This window comes from Argentina silus, assembly GCF_951799395.1.
Source record: "Argentina silus genome assembly, chromosome: X".
Taxonomy (NCBI): Eukaryota; Metazoa; Chordata; class Actinopteri; order Argentiniformes; family Argentinidae; genus Argentina; species Argentina silus.
This window is the reverse complement of record NC_139653.1, coordinates 13632055-13646510: the sequence shown is the minus strand read 5'-3', so window position 1 is coordinate 13646510 and position 14456 is coordinate 13632055. Positions and strand designations below refer to the sequence as shown.

The 14456-nt window shown below is 44.6% G+C and overlaps 2 protein-coding genes across 3 annotated transcripts in view; one reads left to right on the top strand and one right to left on the bottom strand.

Moving 5' to 3' along the window:
* Nucleotides 1-1528: 1528 nt before the first annotated feature.
* On the top strand, nucleotides 1529-5490 carry spef1 (sperm flagellar 1; the record flags this gene model as incomplete). The annotated part of the gene is made up of 7 exons (XM_083694583.1): nucleotides 1529-1637; nucleotides 1828-1939; nucleotides 2330-2480; nucleotides 2785-2842; nucleotides 4413-4491; nucleotides 4574-4679; nucleotides 5377-5490. The coding sequence occupies 7 exons, from the start codon at nucleotides 1529-1531 to the stop codon at nucleotides 5488-5490; spliced, it is 729 nt and encodes a 242-aa protein (XP_083550709.1).
* A 5585-nt stretch (nucleotides 5491-11075) lies between these two features.
* The window catches only part of erlin1 (ER lipid raft associated 1), a 4028-nt gene continuing 647 nt past the window's right edge, over nucleotides 11076-14456 (bottom strand). The window contains exons 1-12 of one of the 2 annotated variants that reach the window (XM_083695647.1): nucleotides 14384-14456; nucleotides 13601-13729; nucleotides 13327-13408; nucleotides 13161-13207; nucleotides 13006-13067; nucleotides 12694-12819; nucleotides 12511-12584; nucleotides 12269-12327; nucleotides 12009-12100; nucleotides 11812-11901; nucleotides 11632-11711; nucleotides 11076-11435 (exon numbers count right to left, since the gene is read on the bottom strand). The exon at nucleotides 14384-14456 is cut by the window's right edge and continues 23 nt beyond it. In XM_083695647.1, coding sequence (XP_083551773.1) covers nucleotides 11238-11435; nucleotides 11632-11711; nucleotides 11812-11901; nucleotides 12009-12100; nucleotides 12269-12327; nucleotides 12511-12584; nucleotides 12694-12819; nucleotides 13006-13067; nucleotides 13161-13207; nucleotides 13327-13408; nucleotides 13601-13713 — 1023 coding nt within the window. In that variant the 5' untranslated portion in view covers nucleotides 13714-13729; nucleotides 14384-14456 and the 3' untranslated portion in view covers nucleotides 11076-11237. The remainder of the gene's footprint in view (nucleotides 11436-11631; nucleotides 11712-11811; nucleotides 11902-12008; nucleotides 12101-12268; nucleotides 12328-12510; nucleotides 12585-12693; nucleotides 12820-13005; nucleotides 13068-13160; nucleotides 13208-13326; nucleotides 13409-13600; nucleotides 13730-14383) is intronic. The other variant, XM_083695648.1, reaches the window with a different exon arrangement.

The following is a 14456-nucleotide window of genomic DNA, read 5'->3' as shown; positions in this document are numbered from 1 at the left end:
GAGAGAGAAACCAGGGAGGCTAGGAGAGAGAAACCAGGGAGGCTAGGAGAGAGAAACCAGGGAGGCTAGGAGAGAGAAACCAGGGAGGCTAGGAGAGAGAAACCAGGGAGGCTAGGAGAGAGAAACCAGGGAGGCTAGGAGAGAGAAACCAGGGAGGCTAGGAGAGAGAAACCAGGGAGGCTAGGAGAGAGGCAGGGAGGCTAGGAGAGAGGCAGGGAGTGATTAACAGTAGAGAGAAAGAGCAGAAGTGAGAGACCAGGGTTGATAAAGAGAGTGGGAGACATAGAGTGAAATGAAAAGAGAGAGACCTGTGTGTGTGTGTGTGTGTGTGTGTGTGTGTGTGTGTGTGTGTGTGTGTGTGTGTGTGTGTGTGTGTTTTTCCTGTAGGCTGCAGGAAAGGCTGCTCTGAAGCCCCCCAGCAGGCCCAAGTGACTGGAAGGAGAACCCACAATTTTACATTGAGACTCAGTAAAGCAGCCACTGTTACTGTCCCACTGGAAGAGGACTGACTGACTGAGTCACTGGGTCACTCTGAGTCTCTGAGGTGGTCTGTGGTCACATGGCTCAGCCTACAGAGGAGAGAGCTGCTCTGAGAAACCACTACCTGTGCCTCTGTGCCAGTTACCTTTTTGTTATCTCTCTCTGAGAGTGGTTTGTCTGTGCCTCAATGATGATGATGTTTATTGTCCTTCAAGGAACAATTGTACTTTTCTGTGTCCTTTGGACAGACAGAGAGGATGAGAGAGGGAACAACACTAACTGGGATGAAGCACTTGCACTGAACCAAAATCTCAGCCTTTTACTGTGGCTATTTCACTTACAATTACTTTTTTTTAAATTTCATAAACAATTTCATGTGGTACGACTTTAACAAAAGCAGCTCATGAGTGTTTCATCTGGCCCCAAAATGCACATGACTGGGGATGAACCAATTACTGTAAATAAGAGGGATGAACAGGCATTGGTTAATTCACTCTGCATTGCTATTTTGGGTATGTATGTGTGTACCATGTAGTATGATGTTCCAGAGGATTGTCTGTTTGGCCATTAAAAGTGTCTGATAATTGTGTAAAACCACATGTCAAAGTAGTTTAGCATGGTATTATTGTGTTTTCAGATTTTTGGATTTTGCTTTTGATGTATGACGTGTATGATGTTAATTGTAATATTTCTAAGAGGTGTATATTGCATTCAGCCGGTCTGTATGTTTCCCTTCAAACATTGAATCTCCTGTGTGTCCTTGTTGTCTATGCATATTCTGCCTTGCATTTCAATGCACATTTTGTACAGGAAAATAAACTTGACAAAGAATTCATAGACATGATATTTATCGAAAAAGTTGTTGTCAAAAATGTATCTTGATAATAAAATGTTACACGTGACACTGCACACACCCTATGTCCTTTCTCAGATGCCCTACATGTTGGATATTGGTTACTTAGCAACGAGTCAAACAACCCAGAGGCAAGCTAGCTAGCTGGCTGGCTCGAATTAGGTGCAAAAGTTGTCCAATGTAAATATTTTAAGAATGGACAAGGAATTAAACGAAGAAATACTGCAAGATGTTTATGCATGGATAGATAAAATACCACTATCCAGACCTAAAAGAAATATAACAAGGGACTTCAGTGATGGAGGTAGGAATGCTAGCAAGCTAATGTAATGAGCAGAGGGAACTGTGAACAATGTTATAACAAAGATTATTTTAGAATGTTTTGCTAGATAGCTACAGTGACAATGTTGCGATAGCATGCGATGTTCTTACTTAGCTAAATATTGACAACATAACATGTCATCATCACCATCATTAATGACCCTTCCTTTCAGTGATGGCTGCAGAGGTTGTAAAGTATTTCTTCCCCAAGCTAGTGGAGCTACACAACTACAGCCCGGCTAACTCTACCCAGCAGAAGCTCAGTAACTGGGGGACTCTCAACAGGCAAGATATTTATCTACCAGTTATGAATATATTGCTATGACAGTTATAAAAACGACTGCTTATCTCGTGCTTACTGAGGGTTCCCTGAGAGTGGGAGAGAATATGGAATGTACCATAACTCTGCTCTAGTCTGAGCAATAACATGGGTCGTGAGAACTGTGATGGAGATATGACCACTGTCTAGACCACATCCATAAATATACATATAAGTCACCCGGCCATATAACATAGGCCTAGCTATACATCTAGCTAGGCAGCCTACATACTGTATACTGACATTTCTTTTGAACCAGGCAATAGGTAAAGTAGCTTTAAGATATAGAGTGTATAGAGACGTGTAGGCTAGTACATTATTACAGTGTACTTCTCTCCCTCCTTTGTGCTGTGTAGAAAGGTGTTTTCCAAGCTGAACTTCCATGTGCCTGAGGAGACAGTGAGGAGGATTGTAGTGAGTGCTGCTGGAGTGATAGAGCCTGTACTGTGTGCTCTCAGAGAAAGGATAGACGACAAGAGACTGGAGCGCACCGGGGACCCGCTACTGGTGTGTATTTAAGAATGTGTGTGTGTGTGCGTGTGTTTGTGTGTGTGTTTGTGTGTGTGTGTATGTGTGTGTGTGTGTGTGTGTGTGTGTGTGTGTGTGTGTGTGTGTGTGTGTGTGTGTGTGTGTGTGTGTGTGTGTGTGTGTGTGTGTGTGTGTGTGTGTGTGTGTATTACTGTTTGTATGTAGTCCCATTGCAAAGTATCAATACTATACAAAGTATCAATAATAATAGCCTATTCAATATCAAGAATGGTGGCAACTGTGGCAAGAAACATATGAAACTGTCTTTCTCTGCCATTGACAGGATCTGGAATACTACAACACTAGGAATCAGGAGAAACCACCCACAGGGACAAGCACAGGTACAGTAAACATTTGGTTACATTAACACACACATATAGAACTGGTAATTCTGAAGGCTATCTGAATTCTGAAGGCTACCTCTGGTCTCCAGATCAATATCTTTGAAATTCCACAGTGTATATGGGTCATATTGATGTTGACAATAGAGGAGGGTGTATATATTGATGTCGTGTGGGTTTGATCACTTTGATATTTTACTTTTTGGAGAGTGAGTTTTCACTGAGTCTGTCCATCTGTCACATCAGACTTAAAGCAGTGGTGAAACTTTTTCCAGAAATTACAGAACTGATGAAACAGATTACATTTGGGGTAGGTAAAGAGGGAAGTAAACTTAATGCGTGAGGTCAATGATTTGGCAATTAGGCTGATGACAAGACTAGTTCAAGATGTGCTCTCAGTGCCACCTGTGGAGACACGCCAAAACTATTCTCTCTCTCTCTTTCTCTCTATCTCGCTCTCTCATTCTCTCTGAAGGAAATCCGAGTAAGAGAGAGACGAGGCAGAGTGTCTATGAACTTTGCTTAATGTTGATTATTATACATCAGCCTGCACCTCATCATCTGGTGCGATGTGATGTATATGTTCAGAACCTCAGCTAAGCTGACACAGATGAACTCAGCACATTCAGCTAGCTATGAGGAGGTGAATTTGGTCCCTACTCAGTTTTGGTTTAGAGGGAACCAACCGTGAGGTAGCTGCTGAGATGGAAGCTTGTGGTTCTGCTGTGCTGACTCACTCCTCCTGCTGCCTCTGACCCAGAAACCCAGATTGAGGATAATGAAGCCCAGTAGTTAACCTACATTCTGTCTCCAACCCTTCCAGTGAAACTTGCTATAGACTCTGCTATATAGAGACTGTATGCACTCATCTGTATGTATGGCTCGGGTCTGAAGAGGCTGTTTCCTGTCCCCTCTGCTCTGGACCAATGCCAACAGCTTTACTTGTGGGCTTTTCTCATGCTACAGTAAGATGGTGTCAGGGTTGGCTACTACCACATGACGTACCACATGACACCACATGGCGTACCACATGACATAGTATAGTAGACTAGTAGTCTACTACTAGACAACTATAGTGACGCACACACACACACACACACACACACACACACACACACACACACAGCATCAGATAGGCCAAAGTTCAGGACCTTCAGGGAGGGAACCAGAGGCGTGCTTCTCTTCCGTTTGCCACACCTCATCTGCCTCTCAGGCCGCATCCGCTTGCTGTGACCTCCATCCAGCCCTCCTCCCTCTCCTCCTTCCTCTCCTTTTTCCTCTCCCACCCATAACATCATCATGCAGAGCTTAGTCTATTATCAGCTCTACTCACCAGATGGTCTTTATCACTGGCCTGTGTTGCTCAGTACTGCTGAAGGTCCTCTCCCTCCCTTTCTCCCTCACCACTGGTTGTGTTGGCTGCATCTCGTCAGTAGTCATTGCCCCCCCCTCTCCCTCATTGACCCCAGACCTCTCCACATGGGTACTGCAGCAAGGCCTCATTGTGACAATGTAATGAAGGAAATGAGAGGACTAGGACTGTATCTGTGTTTACTCCTGTCTCCATTAGAATCCCATCAGATTGAGGTTCAGATGAAGGCGGGGCAGGGAAAGAAGAGAGAGGAGAAGACACACACAGGCAAAACCAGGTACTACACTTTACTGTTCCCAATGTCAGCTCTATGGAATTTTACATCAGTTTACATTGGTTCGATCCTGGTATGTTTACAGTAAGCCCCAGCCTACAGTACTGCTGGGCTCGCAGGTCGACCCCACCTTCCGTCTGATGATGGAGGAGAAGGAGCAGGCTCTATTCGTACTACAGGAGACTGTGGAGGTACAGTATACACACGCACGTACGCACACACACACACACACACACACACTCAATATCCCACTGTCAGGAAACACACTGTGCTGACAAACACACACTCCCTCTTCCTTTGTGTGGGCAAATGAGGACGAGACCAAAGCCAGCACACGTAACCCTGCTAACAAGAGTGTGAGTGTGAGTGTGAGTGTGTGTGTGTGTGTGTGCGTGCGTGCGTGCGTGCGTGGGTGTGTGTGTGTGTGTGTGTGTGTGTGTGTGTGTGTGTGTGTGTGTGTGTGTGTGTGTGTGTGTGGGTGTGTGTGTGGGTGTTTGTGTGTGTGTGTCATAAGCTGTGTCAGCAGTGGTCTGTTATTCACCAAGTTTTCAGCGGATGTTAGCCTTTCCTTTCCTCTAAACAGCTCCTTATCATCAAAGTGTTACAGATGGTCAGCAAGATGAGACACTGACTCACACTTACACACTTACATTGTACAAGACTGCAGGTAGATAATTCTTAGGTTGTTATGACAACACCTCCCAAGATGCTTCTTATGACGCCAGGATCAGGGGAGGGAGGAGTACTCAAAGATTTACTCTTTGATTTAATCTTGACATTTTAATTGAATGTATGTGTGTGTGTGTGTGTGTGTGTGTGTGTGTGTGTGTGTGTGTGTGTGTGTGTGCGTGTGTGTGTGTGTTCGTGTGTGTGTGTGAGTGTGTGCAGATCCTGCAGATTAAGGTGAACAGACTGGAGCACCTTGTGCAGCTGAAGGACATGCGCATAGAGGACCTGACACGCCATCTGGAGAGATACAAGGCCAGAGCCAACATGCCCTGACACACATACGGACACACACACACACACACACACAGGTATCACAAATACACTTGTACCGGACAGGTCAAGACTGCAATAAAGCCCACTCATAAAGTTCAGTAAAAGATCTATCTCTCAGACTGTAAGTGAAGGAATATGACTGTTAATATTGAGAGTATTTCTCTCATCTCTGCCAAAAGCAATCAGGATGTTCTTTTTACCAGCAGAATCACACACACTCTACTGTACCGTATTCCTATTTTTACACTGTATTTCTTTCTTTCTTTGATGACAAATTTTACAAAACATTGAAAGGTTTTTACTATTTTTCTTTTAGCCAATTACATCAGCAAGTACTTACTGTTCTGTGAATCAATTGTTCATTTGTTTAATTTTTTAGATAATGACAATGATATTAAGAAGTGCATTGAATTGTATTATGATTTGTTGTACCACATGTCGTGGCTCTGATGTGTCTTTCTACTACTGTGCCTTTAAACAGCCTATATGACCTCTAACCTCTCTAAGAGCTAAATAAATAAACCACCCGGTGTGACGCTGCAATTGTATCTGGTCATATTAATCTATGTAAAACTGTCTTAGTGTGTGTTAGAGACGGGTTAGGGACAAGAGACGAGACGAGAGGGGAGGGAGAGGGAGGAGTAGGGGTAAGGGAGAGAAGAGCAGAGGAGAGGAGGGGGGAGGAGAGAAGAGGGTACAACAGTCAACCAACCCAGACATATACCAGTAAGTGTGGTTTTTACTTCTAAAAATATGAATTTCGTTTCCCTCCGTTTCCAAAAATCCCTGACATTTATATCACTGGAGTACTGTCACACTCACACACGTGTCACCAGTTCTCTTCCGCCCTCGTCCCACTCCATTCCAGATGCCATTCTCAGTGTGTTGCTAATTGGTGTCTTATGTGGGGTCTGTCAATGTTGTCTTTACCCTACTCCTTGTAAAATAACACTAGGTAAGGACAGCCACCACAAACCCTGTGTGTGTGTGTGTGTGTGTGTGTGTGTGTGTGTGTGTGTGTGTGTGCGTGTGCGTGTGCTATACTGAAATGTATGCACTCACTGCAATGTAAGTCGCTTTGGATAAAAGCGTCAGCTAAATGGCATATATATATATAAAGACAGTCACCACCCCCCTTACTGTACATGCCATATACCATCCTCCCTCCCCACACCCCAACAACAAAACATTGAACATTATGAATGGTCAGAGATGACTCTTAACATTGAACTCACTCCTAAAACATAAACTGTAAACCATCCGCCTATTGCTTGGTATTCTGTTGGGCCATGGGATTGTCCTGTTCTGTTCTGTCCTGTTCTTTAAACTGGACTGTCAACACATTCAGATAAGTGCTGAGGATGTGATAAACATGACATCAGAAGAAGACATTGAAATGCCTGGATGAGGAACTACAACACTGATTTAGGTGGTAATTGTTATCAGGACAAAATACCTACAGTGGGGGAAGGGGGAGGGAGGAGGGGGAGACCTGTAAGCTGTTATCAGGATGAAGGACCCACAGAGGGTGGAGAGAGGAGCCAGAAAGGGATGTTGGAGAGAGACTTTAAAGGAGGCACTCTTTCTTTCCAGTAATCATCTTGGTATGACTGAGAGAGAGAGAGTGTGTGCACGAGTGATAAGATTGTGATGCTCACACACACACACACACACACACACACACACACACACACAGGATTGGAATGTGAGGGTAACTCAACTACAGAGATTCTCTGTGTGATAGTGATGCTTAGTCACTAAGGAACCATACTGCAGTTTAGGAGATGGGAACACGTACACACACCTTCCTCTGCCTCCCCCCATGTTCCTATACCTCACATATCCTGCTCAGGCAGCTGGTTGGTAACAAGCAGTGCCCCTGGGCCTGGGGTCATACAGTTCAGGGACACAGGAAGGAAGGAGGAGCGTATCGGACTGTCCATGACACAGTACACCTCACCCTAACCACACTTCCTGAAAGGGAGTGGCTTACTCACAGGCACTGATGGACACTTGCTGCCCGATGCCTTAGCCAATTTTCTCTCTTCTCTACACATAATGGGTTTCAGTGATCAAATCAGACCTCACTTACAGAAGCTACCACTGATAAGGAAGGCTGGACAGGTTAATAGCATGAGCATGTGCATCAGGGGAGGCTGGTGGAGGTAGAAATCAGAGGACGAGCTCATTGTAATGCATGGAATGGAATGAGGAATGGGATCAAACATGCCATTCCTCTTTCCATTCCATGCATTACAATGAGTCCGTCCTCCGATTTCTACCTCCACCAGCCTCCCCTGGGGTGTGTGCATGGGAAGCTGACTGTGTTGGGCCACTGGGAGTAAGCAGCTCTGTCTGCTCTGCTAACCAGATAAGATGAGGAATAAGTGGCCTTTTTCTTCTCTTAGAGCCATGATCCTCTGAATTGCACATCAGTCCTGAGAAAGGCCATCTGAGTCGAGGGGTGTCCGGGTCAAGCACCAGACTTGAGGCAAACACACTAACTCACTTTGGCAGTAGGATCTCTGCATTTGCGGCGCCAGCGGAGAAGAGGGGAGAGTTAAGGGCTGAGAGAGAAGAAGGGGGCAGGGTTAGAGACCTCTGTAGGGACTGAGAGGTCAGTAAGAGGGAGGCTATCCCACCCTCCGCTCTCTCTCTCTCTCTCACACACACACACACACACAAACCACTTCCTTCCTCTGCGAACAGTTGACTGGCCATGCAGAGAGCAGGAGTCACATACACTTCAAGCGTTCTCAAATTCTCTCTCCCTAACACACACACAAGCTGACACACACTGTCTGCATTCCTGAGAGTTCAGATCCGATATACAGACTTGGATACATGGGTCAGAACAACAAACAACGACTGTGTGAAAATATGTATAAGCAGTGAAGATATGAGAAATAATGTGTGTGTGTGAGCCGAGCAGAAACTGTCTGCCTCTTCACTGAGTCATCGTCATGCAACTACAACTGCCCAGCCCTTCTCCTGGTCCTGTCACTGATGCATGCACACACACACAAACACACGAATCTCACTGTTTTTTTACAGACAAATCAAACACAATCAGACATAGTAGTCCACAGCTCCCACTCTGAGCTGTTTTCTTTTCCGCTTCCCCTCAGGCAATCAATTCCTTAATTTCATTAGCCTCTGTGTTGATTCTCAGTGTCAATGATATCATTGTTTGAAATTGAGCCTTCCCAGTGGAAAGCACATGAGAACTGACTAAGTCAGTGTCAGTAAATTCCCCCCAGGGACTGGTGGTGGGCCAATGACAATGGGTTGAGAAACACTGGCTGAATTTATTAAATACTTGATTCCTCACATCCTGCCTCCTTCTCAAAACACATTGGAGAGATGGTCCAAGGGGAGGAACCACAGATGTTCTCCACCAATGTGTTTTGAGGAGCAGAGCAGAGAGGATGCAAAGAATCAAGACAAGACTTTTGAGATTTCCCCACAGACTTAAACAGAAAGACCACTGGCACCACCTGGTGAAATTGGAGGGTACTGTAACTGGCTCACTGTTCAAGCCTTGTGAATTCACACACACAGTACACACACATTCAAACATAAACAAACACTGATGTATCAAAATAGGCTTTATTTTACATAATCAAACATTGTCAAAACTTGATGAAAACATTTTTTTGCATATAAATCTTTTAAAACGAGGAGCCAGAGTTCAAATAATGCAGATTGTACAAAAGAAACATTCACAAAGTTGTTAATTACTTTCATGAGCAATTTAATTCACCCTTTTTTGCGTTTCTTATTTGAACCCACCGCCAAGCCAGAGGAGGAAAATAGTCTTAAATGTTGATTCTGAAATCAAGTAAACATCAGTACAATTTAATTACACTGTTAGCTTCCACTGTTAGTTGAGTCTGTATCAGTCATATTATGCATAGCTATGTCTATGTAAGCTCTGCAGTAGTTTTAGCCTGGATATCTGTGCGCCTCTCACTTCCTAAACATGCCTGAAGGTGGCACTGTGCCTGTGTGTGAATCAGAGTTGCTTAGGACCCTGAACTTGAACTCTAACCCCTGACCACAGCACAACAGATAATCATGTTTGTTTGTTCTTCACATTATATTTGTATCTGTATATTATACCAGACCCATAAGCCCTACTGTAGGTGTCACAATAAAAACACAGGTCGAGTAAATACACAGAACCAAACCCAGAAGGTCCAAACTTCTTTCCTGAGAGTTAACGTCAATATCTGCCCTGTGTTTCACAGTAGCCCTCTCCTGGTGATGGCTGACCAGACCTACAGGAATCACTACAACTACTCTACATACAGACTAACCATATGATCCCTTTCATTTAAGTCAGATACTCTCATTTTCCAAATAAAGTGTTAAGATTCCTAAGCTGCTTCCCATGACATCCCAACAGAAAAGGAGGATCTTAGTATCTCCAACCATTGCTGGGAAGACTTTAAATGATTTCTCTCAATATTTTTACAGCCCTTACTTTAGTCTTTATCCCAGCTTCAGGTAGTCACCCAATAAAGCCAGGTCTCAGTACAGTGCCCCTCTGTCATACTGTGGACTGCATTCCTCAGACACACAGCCTTGATCCTAGATCCGTAAAACAGAAACTATCAAACTAACTATTTCACTGACACTTCACACCACTATACCCACTACTTCACTATCTACTGTAGCAGCTTTGTAGCTCAACACATGCCAATAATCAACTACTAACTACACATACATGCAGTCTAGGTAGGCAGCTCTCCTAACACCCCCCCCCCCCCCCCCAACGTGCACACGCACGCGCGCGCGCGCGCACACACACACACACACACACACACACACGGTACATTCTCATCTCCTTTAGGTTCTAATGAACACAAACAATCAACTCAACACCAGTTCTAAGGAGTTCCACCCTGGTTTGTATGTGCTTAAAGGGGCTTCCTTTCCTGCATTGGTCCTGTCAGACTGACTGCAGGTTTGTAGTGTCTCACTTAAATGATTCATACCTGCTTTGAGGTGGAAATGGGCTCATTCACTCACACTGTCTCAAATCCCTCCCACGCTGCCCCAGCCTTAGCACACTGTGTTGCGACACCTGTAAGAGTGTAACAGATAAGACCTGACTTTGGGTGCCCATACCTGTCCACAGCCGAGATACAGAAACCACAGATACCCCACCTGTTTAGAATTAATGTGTCACCTTTAAAATTCCAGTTAAGCTAAATCACAGACAGTAAGGCTCAATCAAAATACACAATACACAAATCAATCATCTTGCATAAAACAAAGAACATAAAAAAAAATATTTCCAGAAGCAAAGCCAAAATTGCATAAAATGCAAGCACATGTAGAGTAGAGCAACTGATTACCGTTAGAGGTCTGGTCCTGTAGTCTTGACCTCTCTGAACCTAACTCGCCCCTGTCTAGGCATAAGCATAATTTATAATGCTTTTAAAGTTATATTATGGCATTCTCATTACTACAACCTGTCTGTTAAACAGAGCTGCAGAAAGACAGATCTTCCTAACCATGTTTCCCCCCTCCCTCTTCCCCCCTACCCCCTCTACTCCCCTCTGTCCCCCCCTCCCCCCTCTCTCTCTCAGACCTTCAGGATTAAGACTAAAGCATGTTCTTCTCCCCGCCAGCTGCACAGCTATCCCACCCAGAGTACATTAGCGCAGTCTCCCTCGCAACTGAGACAAGCCCCTCACACACTCCCACTGTCCTCCACAGAGAGACAATCACATGGGGTCTCAGTGTCCCTGCGGCTTGGCTTTAGAGGTGTCTAGGAGGGGGTCAACGCCAGGCTGGGTGGGGGAGTGTCCAGAACCTGGGGGGTTGTTGTTCCCCTCTACAAACATGTTGGGGATGTCCTGGCCAAAGTAGATCTTAGTGTTGGCTGCTATGGCCTGGTACTTCATCATCTCCAGATACTCAGGGGTTAACTTCAACTGGGGAAAGAGGAGGGCAAGAGAGACAATGTCAGTGTGAGCAATGTGTGTCTGTACATCTGTTGCATGTGTGTGAATTATACTTTATCCACTCCACATTATACTCAGTGGTTGTTAACTGCAACAGGATAGAGAGGAGAGCGAGAGAGACACTGACAGTGGTTGCGTATGTGTGTGTTTTTTGTTTCGTTTTTACCATGTTGGCTTCAGCTAACTTGGCTGCAGTGTAATACTCAGCATCAGCCCTGGCCTTCTCCCGAGCCAGGAAAGCAGAATCTGAAAGACAGAAACAGGGTTTATTAAACTGAGAGACACAGACAACCCTGTCCAGTCATGAGACAGTGACACACATACAAGTGTTTGATTAGAGACCAACCCTCAATCTGCGATATCTTCTTGTCAGTCTCCTTCTCCATCACCTTCTGTTGGAAATGGATCTCTGCTACCTGAGCCAACTTCTGAGCCTCTGAAAGAGACAGAAAAAAAAAGAGAGAGAGATCATTAATAGCATGCAGTGTATATCATTATGGAATAGAGGAGTGTTACTAGGTTATCATGTTAAATAAACGTTACCAATGATGGCTTTCTTCCTTTCAGTCTCTGCTTCTTTCTCCACCACCTTCTGAGTCTGAACCGTTATCATCAGACGAGTCTTCTCTGCCTCCCTAGAAGAGAGAGCGAGAGAGTGAGTGTGTCACACACTGATCATCAACAGATGTGCCTTCTCCGTCTCCCACAGAGCGAGAGAGAGAGAGAGAGAGAGAGAGAGAGAGAGAGACAGAGAGAGAGAGAGAGAGTAGTGAACTACATACACCCACTCATAAAAGACTCACATCAGTTCAAAGTTTCTCCTGATAGCCTCTGGGATCTTGGGCTTTGTAACCCGGACCGCCTGCAACACAGACAGAGAGAAAATACATCCAATACTCAAATATTCAACCCTGACATCCTCACAATCCAACCCAAAGTCCCACCACTGTTAACTTCGACACGTTACAAGTTACAGACCAGAGTGAGACTCAAGGAGGTCTGGAATCATAGTTCAGTGTGTTTGTGTGTGGACATATGTGCGTACCTGTATCGTAAGTCCAGGGGCCATGACATTGAGGTCCTTCTGTAAGGCGATCTTCAGATTCTCATCTATGATGTCTGGGAGGCAAACATATAGATGGGTGATGTGCAGATTCAGGATGATGGGGAGGCAGTGTGTGTGTGTGTGTGTCTCTGTTTGTGTGTATGCTCGCTTGCTCACACTCACCGAACAACTCTATGTAGACCTCCTGTAGAGTGTGTACACTGCAGAATTGGTTGAGTTCATGGTGAATCTTGTTGAAGATCAGAGTTTTATCATAATCAGCTGTATAGTTCTTCACTGTGTCTACCACTGGAGAGAATTAGAGGGTGGTGGAAAGTTAGGGTTAGGTCGAATGCACTGTCAAGTTCTTCCCTGAAAGGACAGAGGGGGAAATGGCAAAAGTGTTGTGTGAAGGTATATTGGAAGTGAGTGCTGATAAATTTATAGTGAAGACTCATGTGAGGTGCGGTGTAATAACAATTCTGAGGATCTCACCAGATGTAGGGACCAGCATGTTGACCACCTCTATCCTGTCAAAGTAGATCATCACTCCTCCACTACAGAGAGAACACACATCAGCATGGTGTCATACACACACAGTCACACACAGTTCAGTGTAACACAAGACACCTGAATTCCCCTCAAATTACCTGGTTCCACAAGGCACATTCTTAATCTCGTCGGTTTGGAGTGTAGTCTGTAACACATGAGAGTTAAAGATGAGAGGATACGCCAACCTCTAGTGTGATCTAATCTGCTTCTTCGGTGTTAAGGGTATGTTCTGTAGGAGATGATGAAGGTTAAGGTTAGAGGTACCTGTACAGATCTGAAGGTAGTGATGAAGGGCAGCATGATGTGGTATCCAGGACCATTAGGTGAGGTCAACAGAGCTCCTCCCCTGAAACACAATAAATACAAAACCTTCATTTACAAGTTAAATGAACCATATCTGAAAGTACCTGTTGACATCAACAAAGTGTGCAAACATCAACAAACATAGAACTGATGTTATCAGACTTGTATGGCTCTTTTGTACAGATTGTAGAGGACAGCTGGTTGTTGGAGGATTGGTGAGGGTTAAGGGTCATACCTGTAGTAAACAGCAAGGTGTCCCTCCTCTATCTTGTGTATAGAGGAGTGTAGAAAGATGGCCATCACTCCTGCTACTGCTGCGACTACTGCCCCAACGTGCGCCATAGTCATCCTCACTAGCACTCACCTACACAGACACACACATTTTTAAGTTATAGACAGGACACCACCACAGCGCCTACACCCTAGTACACCTGCCTACAGAGGCACAGGTAAAGCTTTGTCAATGAGTCAGCTATCCCACTTCCAGAGTTATCTGACATTATTACCGCCCTATTTAGATCCTATTTTAGATGTCCTGTAACAACGATAAGCAAGGCTGGGACATTTATTGTCCACATGATCTTGTGGTTGAAGATAGGCTACAATGGCTCACTAGGGCCTGTTAGCAGTGGCAGTTAGACTTGCAATGGCAGGCTTCTGGCTACTCGCCACAATGTTTGAATACACAGCAGACAGCTCATGTATGTACCAAGCTTCTGGCTACTGACCTGAATACTCTGATTATGACGAATACACAGCTGGGAAATGTCACTAAATGTTGAAAACACAATGTATAGTAAAGTATACATTTGATTTGTATGGGAAGACATGAAAACACACACAATGTATCTAGCCTGAGCGACCCGTGTTAGCCATGCTAACTGCTGGCCAGCTAACGTTGGTTGCAAGAATTACAATGGTCTTGCCATGTCGTACGTTGTAGTCTAGCTAGCTATCTCTAATAACTCAAGTCAGCTCAAGCTCAGACAATTGAACGACAGAATAAATTAAATTTTACCAGTATATCGAAACGGCACCTATTGTCTTCTTCTTATTATTGTTCAGTTCGCAGCGACCCATTCCCCTCACAC